This window comes from Chlamydotis macqueenii, chromosome 12 (assembly GCF_036417535.1).
Source record: "Chlamydotis macqueenii isolate bChlMac1 chromosome 12, bChlMac1.mat, whole genome shotgun sequence".
NCBI classification, from domain to species: Eukaryota; Metazoa; Chordata; class Aves; order Otidiformes; family Otididae; genus Chlamydotis; species Chlamydotis macqueenii.
The window spans coordinates 8,549,196-8,561,128 of record NC_141567.1 but is presented as its reverse complement, the minus strand read 5'-3'; the positions used below and the strand labels follow the sequence as shown (position 1 = coordinate 8,561,128).

General features: G+C 62.2%; 2 protein-coding genes across 3 annotated transcripts in view; one reads left to right on the top strand and one right to left on the bottom strand.

Annotated features, from left to right (window-relative positions):
* The first annotated feature begins 3,628 nt into the window (after positions 1 to 3,628).
* On the top strand, positions 3,629 to 8,506 carry HAPLN3 (hyaluronan and proteoglycan link protein 3). 2 transcript variants are annotated; one of them, XM_086757240.1, is made up of 5 exons: positions 3,629 to 3,707; positions 5,414 to 5,573; positions 5,837 to 6,208; positions 7,156 to 7,458; positions 7,584 to 8,506. In XM_086757240.1, the coding sequence occupies exons 2-5, from the start codon at positions 5,447 to 5,449 to the stop codon at positions 7,862 to 7,864; spliced, it is 1,083 nt and encodes a 360-aa protein (XP_086613366.1). In that variant the 5' UTR covers positions 3,629 to 3,707; positions 5,414 to 5,446; the 3' UTR covers positions 7,865 to 8,506. The 2 variants fall into 2 exon arrangements, with proteins under 2 accessions (XP_086613366.1, XP_086613367.1); XM_086757241.1 differs by lacking the exon at positions 3,629 to 3,707 and adding an exon at positions 3,794 to 3,872.
* A 997-nt stretch (positions 8,507 to 9,503) lies between these two features.
* The window catches only part of ACAN (aggrecan), a 50,513-nt gene continuing 48,083 nt past the window's right edge, over positions 9,504 to 11,933 (bottom strand). The window contains exons 18-19 of the mRNA XM_086757143.1: positions 11,273 to 11,455; positions 9,504 to 9,818 (exon numbers count right to left, since the gene is read on the bottom strand). Coding sequence (XP_086613269.1) covers positions 9,730 to 9,818; positions 11,273 to 11,455 — 272 coding nt within the window. The 3' untranslated portion in view covers positions 9,504 to 9,729. The remainder of the gene's footprint in view (positions 9,819 to 11,272; positions 11,456 to 11,933) is intronic.

Sequence of the window (11,933 nt, the reverse complement as noted above, 5' to 3'; positions counted from 1 at the left end):
GGGGCTGTTGCCTTGGCTGCTCTGTGCCTCCCCAGGAGCCACTTCTCAAAGGCTGGCAGGTCCAGCGAGCCCCCAGGATCCCCTCTGAGACCCCCGCCTCCTGCCTTCACTGACCTTCCTATCTCCTGTCCCTGCCCAAAAAACAGGGTACCAGGGCTTTGCGCATCTTCCCTGCTGCCTCTGCCCCGTTTCAGCTGCTGGAGTCTGCTCGCAGCTGGCCAAATGCAGCGGGATGGGACTTGGAAGGGAGAAGCCACTATCGGTACCCCACGCCCTACATCTCCTCCTTTGGCTTTGATCCTGGAGCAAATCCCCCAGCTTGGAGTGAAACTGGCTCTTGCACCCCAGCACACCCCTGGGGTGGGCAGGAGCTGTGGGTTTTGCCAGGGCTGCCCATGGGGATGCTCCTGGCAAGAGCCCCCATGGACAGGGTAGGGGGATGAATGGTGCTGGACCGCGATCCCCCTGCATCAAGAGTGGGGTCCCTGGTACAGCACTGGGGTGAACAGGACAGGGGAACTTTGCTCCTCTCCAGGCTTCTGCCACACTGAGGAGGGACCCCTGAGGTTGACGCGGATGGTCCAGGGTTGCCTGCATCCCGGTGCAGCCCTCCGTCCCTGCAGCTCTGGACAACCTCCGTACATCTTCCCACTGCTGGCAGTGCCCTGCTCGGCTGTGCATTGCCTCCTCGGCCCCTGCCCACAGGAGGTGGGCTCCTGCCTGGCCCTGGGCACCGGAGGGGCTAGGGGGCCGCTGCCAGAGACCAGGCTGAATTCATTGCAGCTGTAGCCGCACGGTGACAAACTGCAGTCGCAGCCAGAGCTGAGGAGGGGGGACAGTCAGCCCTGTTCACCTCCAGACATGCCGCCCTTATCGCCGGGAAGCTGAGGCAGAGATAAGAGCAGCTTGCTCCGAGTTCGGCCACGACAGCCCTGAGCCGGAGGCACGGCAGAGGCTCCGTGAAGAGGGTGACAGGAGCAGACACTGCCTGTCAGAGTAGGGGACACATCCTCAGCACCCAGCAGCTGCTTCCCCCTGCCTGTTGCCACCCCCCAGATGAGCCCTGCTGACGGATGCTGAGCCCCTTCCCAGCTCCGCAGCGTTTCCTTCCTCCTGCTGAGCCCCAGGACTGGGGGGTTGGTGAGGGCCAGGGCACCCTCCACGCTGTGCACAGCCCCTCACAACTCATCCTTGTCCCTGGGATGCTCTTCCCGGACATGACTGGGTTGCTGGGGCAGCAGGAAGGCCAGGAGGGCCGGCACGCTGCGGCTGCGGCACCCTGCTGCCTGCTGACTTGGCTGCCAGCTGCCCGTGAGCCGGTTCCTCAGGAAGCAGCCGTCAGGGAAAGCATCCTCTCGCCTCCACCCGGAAAGCCCAGCTACAGATCACAGCCTCCTCCATCCCACCAGGAATGTGGGTTTTCCTCCCCAGTTTGAGCCTTGGGCAACAGGTTCCTGCTAGAATTGTCCCGCGCGAGCGGCGTTTCAGTGAGAAATCTCTCCAGCGGGGCCACGGCAAAGCTGTCAGCTGCTGGTTTGAGGCGGGGAAGAGGGAGATGACATTTTTATGGCTCCCTTTCAACCAAAAGCTCAGCCAGCCCTAAACACGTGCCCTAAACACGTGCTCCTGGGTCAGAGCTACCCTGACCCTGTGCAGCCTCGCTCACCCTGAAACCCATGGTCCCACCCAGGGTGCCCCTCGGGGAGCAAAAAACCAAATCTGGGATCATCTCTGAAGCTCCAAAAACAGAGTGAGAGGGAGGGAGTGAAGGGGATTCCTCCTTCCCCAAGGGGCTGCTGGTGGCCGAGTCCTTCCCCATGCCGCCTGCTCCGCAGGAGGAGGTGGAAGGCATTGGTGACCATACAGGCAATAGCCATTGCCGAGTGTGAAAAGAGATGCACAAAATCATTCCTCTCCCCTTCCCTGCCACCGCTCACCTCCTTGGGCTGGGCAGAGGACGGCTCCTGGCAGGCGCTGCGGTGCAGGCAGCACTGGGCACTGTGTGGCTCGTTCCTCGGCTGGGAAACACTGGGGTGGCCCCTCCAAGGAGCAGCATGGCCCGACGGGGCTGGCTGTCTCTCTGCACAGCACGGGGGGTGGTGGGGACCATCCCAATTGCTGGCTCACTGGGGCATGGACAATTTGGGCAAGCAGCTGCAGGGGGGTACCGGTGGCCGGGACACAGCTGGGATGCAGGTGGGATGCAGCTGGGATGCAGGTGGGATGCAGCCGGGATGCCATCCCACCACCTCCCCCGGCCATGGGGCAGGGCTGGGGGCAGCGGGGACCCTCAGCCAGGATGCAGGCAGCGCAGCAGCCCTACGCCGCTGTGCCGGGAGATGTAATCGCCCCTCCATTGTGGGCCGCGGAGCAGCCTACTCTGGGCAGGCAAGCAGGCAGCGTGCCTGGCCGTCACGCTCCTGCTTCCCCGGGCAGCCTGGCCCTGCTGCGTCCCTACTCAGGGAGGGCCGGCGGGCTCCGATGTGTGGGTGCACAGGGAAAAGGAGAGCAAGGAAGAGCAGTGCCTCCAGACTCTGAGTTCTGCAGCCATCCCTGGTCGGGGCTTCCCACAGGGAATGGGGGCTGCTGGGCCGGCGCTGGCGGCAGATAACGCTGTTTCCGTGCCGGCTGCTCCCTATCAGCGTGGCGGCGGCGGGCAGGGAAGATCACACCCCAAACGCGCCGTGCCGGGGGGCTGTCAGGGAAGGGATGCTGGCCTCCTTCACTCTGCATCCAGCCCCGGGGCGGTTTATTTTTGCACGAGTTGTTTTCTTTCCGGCTTGACGCCGTCCTGCGCGGCGTCGAGAGCCAGACCAGGGCCCCTGCGCCTCATTTCCTTGCCATAAAACAACAAAGTGGGGGGCGAAGCGATGTGCCGCTCCGGGGCGGTGGGTCGCCAGGTCAGGGCACCGTGTGCTTTGCCACATCAGCCACTCCCAGACCGACAGCCCTGGCTGTGCCACCGCCATGCTGCCCTTCCTGAGGGTCGGATTTGGGGCTCTCAGAGCCGGGGTTGCACGTCTGTGTGTCAGCAGGAGCTGGCATGGAGGGCATCACCTGAGGCTGGGGATGATGCCCCAGCGGATGGGTGCAACCAAGCACCCCAAAGCTTTTGTCCTGGTTTTTGTGCCTCCACTTTGCCCCCACGGCCTCAAGCAGACCCCGAAGAGGCTGAACCCTGTGGCTCAGATGCCTTCCCCGGACCCCTGAGCAGGCATGGTACAGACCACCCCTCACCACAGCCCACTCCAAGCCGCCCGTGCCCGCAGTGCTCCTACCACACGCGTGCTCTGCGTCACCATTGCCTGGGGACCACGGCGGGTCCCCCCCAATGGGACATGGGACAACGGAGGGCTCTTCTCCTCAGCTTCTCTGGGGCTTTACAGGGGGCACCCCGGGGTCCCACCAGCCCCGAGGGGGCACCCCACTCCCTGCTGCTCTCCCCTCCAAGCCGAGGGCAATGCCGGCAGCCGGCGCATCGCGTGCAGGCAGCACAAGGCCATCGCCCGTGCACGGTGGGGCAGGCGGGGGGCCGAGGGCACCCACCCCAGCACCGGGCTGCGAGCAGGGGGGTTGGGAAAGGAGTGTGTTTCCCTTTAAGAGGCAGGCCCTGGAGCTGCTTCCTCTGAGCCGTGCGAGAGCCCGAAACACAGTGCATCTGCCTGCAGCCTGCCCGCACGCCTGCCTGCAGCCTGCCCGCAACCAGCGTGAGTAGGGCTTGGCCCCGCAGCCGGGGCTGGGGAGGGCTGGCACCCCAGGGTGGTGGGCACCCCAGGGTGGCGGGCACCCTGCTGGCCATGGAGGGCAGGGAGGGACGGCATCGCTGCGGAGGGTGCCGGGCGTCTCTGCGGAAGGTACCGGGCATCGCTCTGGTGGGTGCTGCAGCACGATGCTCGCTGGCGTCGCGGTTGAGGATGCCAGGCCCACTGGTGTGTCACCAGCACTGGGCTGTGGGGTGGTGGCGAGGCACTGGGGGCACACAGGGGGCAGGACTGGTGCCCCCCAAAACCAAGGTGTGATGTTGCCGGTGCTTCGAGGCCGCCCTGCCGCGCGTGGGCAGCACGTGGTGTCATGCCTGCTGGGCTCCGCTGCATGCAGCGCACCGCACGCTGCGCCCGCCGCGCTCCTGGGGCTGTGCTGGCCGTCGAGCGGGTGCACCCCGCGCCCTCCGGCTCTGCACGCCTCGGCGGGGTGGTGAACGTGGGCTGCGCCCAGCGGGACGGTGAGCGGCGGTACCGATGGCATGGATGGCATGGAGGAGCGCCCAGCAGCGAGCCACCCACGGCGAGAGCAGCCGGTCGCACGCCCCGGTCCCCGAAGATCACTGCTGTCCCCTGTGCCAGACCCTGCGGGGATGAGCACCCGCTGTCCTGTAGTCCCCCAGCCTGGGGCACCTTTGTAGGCACTCCTAAACCTTGTCTGAGCAGGGGACACAGACGTCAGGTCGCTCCCAGGCATGGAGGGGGGCTGCTGGGATGTGCTGGGTCCTGGGCCCCCTCTGCCGGCTCTGGCAAAGCTCGCAAGCCAGAAAATGCTGCTGCGAGCCACCCTGGGTGATCCCTGTGCAGGGCACCCTTGGGTGCCAGGTGCACCCAGAGCTCAGGTCCGCGGTGCTGTGGAGCTGCCACGCTTCCCCCTGGCCAGGGGCTGTGGTCTGGGAGCCACACGTGTTGCGCAGGGTCAGCACCAGCCGTGTCCGTGGTGCAAAGCGGCAGCCCTGGGGTCGGAGCTGGGGGTCCTTGGCCAGGCTGGGTGGGTGCTGCTGGACTTTGTCCCATTCTGGGGTGGCAGAGGCAGCCCCGTGCTCTCTTCTCCTCACCCTGGCTGGGTTGCACGCTCGGCTGCCTCTGTAAACCGAGCTTGCGGCTTACAGCGGGGCTTGGCCACTTCTCTCCCTTCCCATTCCCTACGTGATGTTTTCCCAGTGCTCCCTGTTCAAAGGATGCCCTGGGATCCTGTTTCCCCCCGGCTTGGTCTCAGCTCCCCCTCCGGGCATGCACGCCCCAATGGACAGCAGTGGTGAATGCGGTGGTGCAGAGTGTGACCCAGGCGGGAGGATGAGGATGGAGGGGACTGGGAGCCCCAGTTGTGGGACAGGTCTGGGGGCACGGCTCGGGTTCCCTGTGCCCTCCCCTGCGGGCAGGTGAGCCACTCCACTGGCTATTCCCACCCCTTTCCTTGCATAGAATCACAGAATGGTTTGGGTTGGAAGGGACCCTTAAAGGCCATCCAGTCCAACCCCCCTGCAAAGAGCAGGGACATCTCCAACCAGGTCAGGTTGCCCAGAGCCCTGTCCAACCTGGCCTTGAATGTTTCCAGGAACGATGGGGTTTGCCTGCTGCCATGTGCCCGGCAGCGCAGGGGCCCTCCTGGTTATTTTGGAGTGTTACCGCAGCCCTTTCCTCCTCAACAGCCCAGGCTCAGGATTTGACCTCGCTCCCCAGCCATGCTGCTGCTTCCGCTGCTTCTGGAGGCCACCCTGCTACGGCTGGCCAGCGGCTCCCACCACCCCTTCTACAACGGCTTCTACTACAACCGCATCATGAATGACAAGCACGGTGGGCAGGAGAAAGGTATGTCAGGGATTGGCAGGGCTGGCGGAAAGGGGGGCCGGCAGATTGGTGCAAGGGGCTAAGTCCCCTTCCCTGACTCTGGGATGGGGTTGGGACCCATTTCTTGTGAGGAGGATGTGGGGCCCAGAGGAGCAGGCACTGCTCCAGGGATGCTCAGGCAGAAGAGGAGGTGGCTGGAGGATAGGAGTGGAGCAGGGGATTTGGGGATGCTGCCCAGCCCTGGATCCTGACCTGCTCATCACACCTTCCCTCCTTGTCCCCAGTGGTTTACTTCAACGGGGCCAAGCTGGTGGTGGAAACCCCCAAAGACCCCGTCTACAGCTCCAACGGCGCCAATGTCACCCTGCCCTGCCGCTACCATTACGAGCCTGACCTGGAGGGCAAGCGCAAGATCCGCATCAAGTGGTCCAAGCTGCGGGACGACTACACCAAGGAGCAGGACGTGCTGGTGGCCATCGGCAAGACCTACGTGGCCTTTGGGGACTTCCGGGGCCGCGCTCACATCCACCAGGCCGGCCGGCGCGAGGCCTCGCTGATCGTCAGCGACGTACGCTTGCAGGATGATGGCAAATACCGCTGCGAGGTCATCGACGGGCTGGAGGATGAGAGCAATGTGGTGGACCTCCGGCTGCAAGGTGGGGGCATGGTGGGGACTGTGTGACCCCCTATGCCAAGCCAGTGAGCCTGGCCTTCCCGTGGGACCCACTCCTTGGGGGACGTAGCAAGGCGGAGGGTTGGGGAGCCCAATTGTGGGCAGAAAGGATCTGGGATGCTCGCTATGATGGGGTGGTGGCTTGGGGCTGTCTGACTGTGGGGTCTCAGCAGCAAGTGAGCCCAGAGTGGTGTGCCCCACCATGATGCTGGGGGTGCTACAGTGGAGTCAGAGTTGGGAATGACCCCGTGTCTGCAGCATTTCCTGCCTCTGGCCACCCATCTTCCCGCTATGCTGCATCATGTGCAGCCGCCCCCTCACCTCCCAGCTCTGGGTGTCCTCATCTGTCTTGTGATGAACCTTGGTGTCAGGTCCAACCCCTCTTGCTCATTTGCCGTAAGGGACCTGACTCAGCTCCAGCTCCACTGCCAAGCTCAGAGCTGGGGAAATGTCCCCCTGGCTGTGTCCCTTGGCCCTCAGGCTCTGCCTCCTGTGGTGGCTTGTCCCCACCAGTCCCCGTGACTGGGGTACATGCTAGTGGTGGTTCACATGTTCCTGTGGTCCATCCAGCCCCATGACAGTGGTCTCGCCACCCTCATGTTGGTGGTCGCCATGACGCCAGTCCTTGTATCCGTGTTCCTGTAGCCTCTGTGTCCCCAGGACCGTGGTCCATGCATCCCTGCATCCCCGTTATGGGAGGGGTCCATGTGTCCCCAGGACCGAGCCCCTGTGTCCCTGTGCCACCAGATGTCGCTGGCAACTCGCCGCTGGCAGCTGCATGCCTGGAGCAGCCCCATCTCTGCACGCTATGCTACCCTGGGCTGGTCCCTGTACCAGAGCCTGAATTTGGGCTGTGTAGGGGACCCCTGCAGCTCGGGATGGGTGGGTGTGCTGCCTGCAGAGCCAGCTGAGCGCCTTGTCTGCCCCCAGGCATCGTGTTCCCCTACCAGCCTCCCCGCGGGCAGTACAGTCTCAACTTCCATGAAGCCGAGCAAGTGTGCCAGGAGCAAGGTGCCATCCTCGCCACCTTCCACCAGCTCTTCCAGGCCTGGAGCGAGGGGCTGGACTGGTGCAACGCGGGCTGGCTGGCCGACGGCACTGTGCAGTACCCCATCCGCCTGCCCCGCAAACCCTGCGGTGGGGTGCACCTCGCCCCCGGCATCCGCAGCTACGGCCTGCGCCACCGGCACCTGCACCGCTTTGATGCCTTCTGCTTCTCCTCTGCGCTCAGAGGTGAGTGCTGGGCCAAGGGCTGGAGTTTGGCATTCTGGGGCATCCCCAGAGGTGCTACAGATGCGAATGCTCTGGATGGTGCTCAGCACTGATGCTCCCTTCTCATGCTCCCCTCTCCCTCCTAGGAGAAGTTTTCTTCCTGGACCACCCGGCCGGGATGACGCTGGAGGAGGCCAAGCAGAGCTGCCAGGACGCGGGAGCCGAGATCGCCCGAGTGGGGCATCTCTACTCTGCCTGGAAGTTCCAGGGGCTGGACCGCTGCGATGCCGGCTGGCTGGCAGACGGCAGCGTCCGCTACCCCATCGCCAAACCCCGGGCCAACTGTGGCCCCCCAGAGCCCGGCGTCCGCAGCTTCGGCTTCCCCAGCAAGGGCAGGTTTGGTGTCTTCTGCTACAAGGAGAGATAAGGAGCCGGGAGGGCTCCGTCTTAGCCAGAGGATGTTTCCAGCCTGACAGTGCCCGGCATCGGGTGTTTCCCAGGGCTGTTCTGGGGTGACTGGGGGGAAGTGGGGTGGGGGGGAGGCTTCTTTTTGTTTTATTTTGTTTCCTTCCTTTATATTTTCCGCATCTTGCTGAGCAGCCAACGCATGCAGCTGCACTGCTGGCTGCCAGCTGGGGCGGTGCGGGACCGTCCCTGGCATGGGCTGTGCGCGAGGACGGTCCCCATGAGCTGCTGCCACCCCGCTTGACCCCTGCCACCCCATCGGTGGTGGCCCCTTGCCGCGATGACAGCATGTCGTCGACACCCGCCTGCCCTTCCAGGCTGGTCCTGTCCCTGAGCTCGCGGGGTGGGAGCGAGGTGAGGCTGGATTCGGCCAGCGGCAGAGAGCGAGGACCTCTGTTGCATCCCGGCTCCTCTTCCAGCTCTGTCCTCTTCCCACTGAAGGATGCCATTGTGCCTGTCCCCACAGGAAGCGCCAGTGCCTTATCTCCACGCGCCCCTTGCCTGGACACCACTTGAACTCTGGTGCCTTGTTCTTTGAGCATTTGGTTATGAAAAGATGTATTTTTCCTGGACCTCTTCTAATAAATTGGTGGAGAAAGCCCTGGATGTGGCTGTGTCCCCATCTCTGTCCCAGCACAAGAGAGGGGTCTTCCAAAGAGAAAGGATTTAGGGATTTCTGGCTGGACCCTCAGGTCTGTCTCATCCTTGGCTGAGCATTGTCTCATCGCTGCCAGCTCAGCCCTGAGCCCACTCGAGCGCCCTCATTAATGAGCATTAATTAACTCCCTGAAGCTGGAGGGTGAAGCATTTCCTGCTCGCGATGGGTTTTAGGCATGTGGGTGAACCCCCTCCTGGGGCGAGAGCTGAACAGGAGTGGTGATGGTCCTTCTTTGGTTGGGGCTTGGGACCCCCCCATCCCACCTCCATTGCCCCCAGAACTGCACCCATGGGTGCTGGCTGGGGCCGAGCCGGTCCAGTGTAGCCTGGAGGGCCCTGTTTGGGCTCCCCTTCCTTCCCTGCTACCTTGCCATGGGAGACCCCCCTACCCTGGCCCAGAGAGACGCCCCCTCCTTCCCCAAAAAACCAACACTGACAAAGCGTCTGTTCCGATTTCACTCTCTTTATTATTTATCATTCTTTCAAAATAGGATATGTTCAAAAATATAAATAGGTGCAGGGAACGCTGGTGCCCCGCACGGTCCCCTGGAAAGAGCACGTCGTCCCGGGACGGGCGCTGCGCTGGAGTGGGGGTGGCAGGGAAGCAGAGAGGGGCCGCAGCCCCCAGCGCCCGGGGTCCCGGGTCTCAGCATCCCCTCACCTCCCTCCTCCCGCAGCTCCTTCCACCGCAGCCCCCCGGCCCTCCCCACCCGCCCTGACGTGCTGCAGCAGTAGGAGGATTTTGGAAAACAAAAAATAAAACCCCAAGAGGTGCTGTTCACCCCGGAGATTAAATAACAGAAATAATTACATTGTTCGTGGATAAAATCAGGAAAAAATAATCATCTTTATTATTTAACTTAACCCCCTCCCCTCTGCAAACCCACCCCCCTCCCTGTCCCCGAAGGCACGAAGATAATTGGAACCGGACGGTTAGTAAAAATGCTGAGATCTAATTTGCTTTGCTTTGGTGCTCGGAAAAAAAAAAAACATTAATTTTTTTTTTATATATATACACAAAGGTGGGTTTGTCTTTAATATAATTTTTTTTTCCCCTTATATGACAAAGAAGCAACAAGAAGAAGAAGAAATTGACTCTGTTAATATAACTGTTCTGTTAAAAATCTCTCTTTCTCTCTGGCTTTCCCCCTCGGTCTCTCGCGCCTGGCTCTAATGGGTGGGTCTGTGCACGGCTCTGCCGCTCGGTCTTGACCGGCTCCTGGGGCTCCTCTTGTATAGCCTGCGCTGGTAGTTGGAGGCTGCGGAAAAAGGCAGGAGAAGAAAAGACACCTTGTTAGCAGGAGCTGGGACAGAGACGCTGCTTGTCCCGTGCTGGCTGCCCCAGCCCCTGGCTCCCTGGAAAAACATGGGCAGCCGCAGGCGGGCAGCTGTGTGTGCCCCGGCGCCAGCTTGCCTGCCCACGCACAATCGGCCCTTCTCTTGCCCTGCGGCTGGGGTTTGCTTCATCCAGGGGTGAAGGTTCCCGGTGCTTACCGGCAGCCTGGGCAGGAGCATCCTCTCCAGGGACACTTGGCCCATCCCTTCCCTGTACCTGGCCAGGGGTGGGCATGGGGACTGCTTCCCCATCTTGCCTGCTGCCCTACCAGTCCCTCCCCGATCCCTTGGGATAGGAAGGGAAATATCCATCAGAGGTGGGATGTGCTGAGGGCACAGGAGGGGAAACGGCCCGGTCTGGCTGGCAGGGACAAGGTTTCTGCCTGATCTTTGCTGCCAATCTCCCTCGAAGCTGGCACCGCTTCGGTGTGATGATCGCAGGAGGGTTTTGATGGAAGCAGCAAAAGCTGGTCGGGAACAGCCTAGGTCCCCTGATCACTGCCGGTCCATGCCGGGAGCAGCCTGCAGCTCTCCAGGTCTGCAGCACAGCCAAGGGAATCACAGCTTGGTCTGCTCCGCGAAGCCGTCCTCGAACACCCCCTCCGTCCCTCCTCCTTCTATCTCCTCCCTGGGGCGGAGGTTTGTCCCTTAAGCCCGTATTGACTTTCCCTGGCTGTGCCTTTAGCTGGAGTTGCCCAGCTGGACCAGAACCTGGCAAGAAAGCCACTGGACAGATGTGATTTGGCTGAGATCGATGAAATTATTGGGAAGCTGCAGGCAAGCAGGGATGGGACAGGGGTGTAGGCAGGCCTGGGAGTGGGCTGGGACGCCAGTGGGAGAGGGCTGGCCGCCGTCAGCTGGAGGCCTGACAGAAGAGTCAGGAGCCCAGCCCTGCCCCTTGGCTTAGCTCTGCCGCAGGGCTCCCCTCCGCTCCCAGGGCAGGAGGATGCTGGGGAAGGGCTTGGGGGGACCGCAGCTCCCACCTCCTATTCTCTCTGTTGATGCAAGTGGTGCCAAAACTCATGCTTTCAGAAGCCAGTTCTTTTTCTTTCCTTTCTTTAAGTAGCCTGGGCCCTTGGTAAGCTCCTTGTCACCCTTTCTTGGCTCTGGAGATGCTTCTACCCTGCAGCCTGCAGGTAGAGGAGCCTCTAGGGCAGGAATTGCCTGGGCTGCCCCTCCAGCCACCCCTGTGGTCCACACCTGCCCAGGAGATGCAAGCTCTCATGGCTCCTATCATGAGAGAGCTTTCGACAACAAGTCAAGGGGACCATGATGTCCCCTTCTGCCTACTTCGGAGCCAACCTGCACCCTAAGGTGATGCCACCCCTCATTCCCAGCTCCTTCTCCCTATCCTGAAGGCGAAGGGGCTGAGACGTACGGTTTATGCAGGATATCCGTGGCTCCTCCCACTGCCCGTTGGGCTGGCACCGAATTGTGGGCACATGGCGCTGGATGTAGCCTTGGTTGCACTGGTACCGCACCATGGAGTTTATTTCGTAGCGGTCCTTCTTCCGACCGAAGGTCCTGGCGTTCTCCACCACGGGAGGGTCCCCGCAGACCACTGCAGGAGATGGGCAGAGACACAGAGAGCTCGAGGAGTCCTGCCTGGCTGGGTGGGCAGCTCACATCCGGGCAGCTCCTGCCTGCCTGGCGCAGGCTGGGCACGCACAGCCTCCTCACTCTGCTTCTCCTGCACCCTGTCCCGTGAGGTCTCTAAGTGCTGGAGGGAGGGAGTGTGCAGTGGCTGCTTGAAAGGTGGCTACTTCTGGGTTGGAAAGAAGCAGGTGTGTCCACAACCATCCCTGCCCAGCCCTGAGATGCAGTGGGAGCAATGCTCTCCCTCATTATTCCCCCCTTGGAATAACATCTCTGGATCTAGGAGGTGTCTGGGTCCCATCTGGGCAGGTGCCGTCACCTGAGCCTGTTGGACTTTTTTTTGCTAAGTCCACAGAGGGATCATTCCTTTTTTGGGGGGGTAGGACAGACAGAGGCAATACAAAAAAAGGACAATTGAACTTTTGGAGATTCCTTTGAGATTG

Bases quoted from the DNA above. Each gene is read 5' to 3' on its own strand.
- HAPLN3 (XM_086757240.1), top strand. From the start codon at position 5,447: ATGCTGCTGCTTCCGCTGCTTCTGGAGGCCACCCTGCTACGGCTGGCC. The intron at 6,209-7,155 runs GTGGGGGCATGG...GTCTGCCCCCAG, and splicing joins GGTGGACCTCCGGCTGCAAG to GCATCGTGTTCCCCTACCAG. The intron at 7,459-7,583 runs GTGAGTGCTGGG...TCTCCCTCCTAG, and splicing joins CTTCTCCTCTGCGCTCAGAG to GAGAAGTTTTCTTCCTGGAC.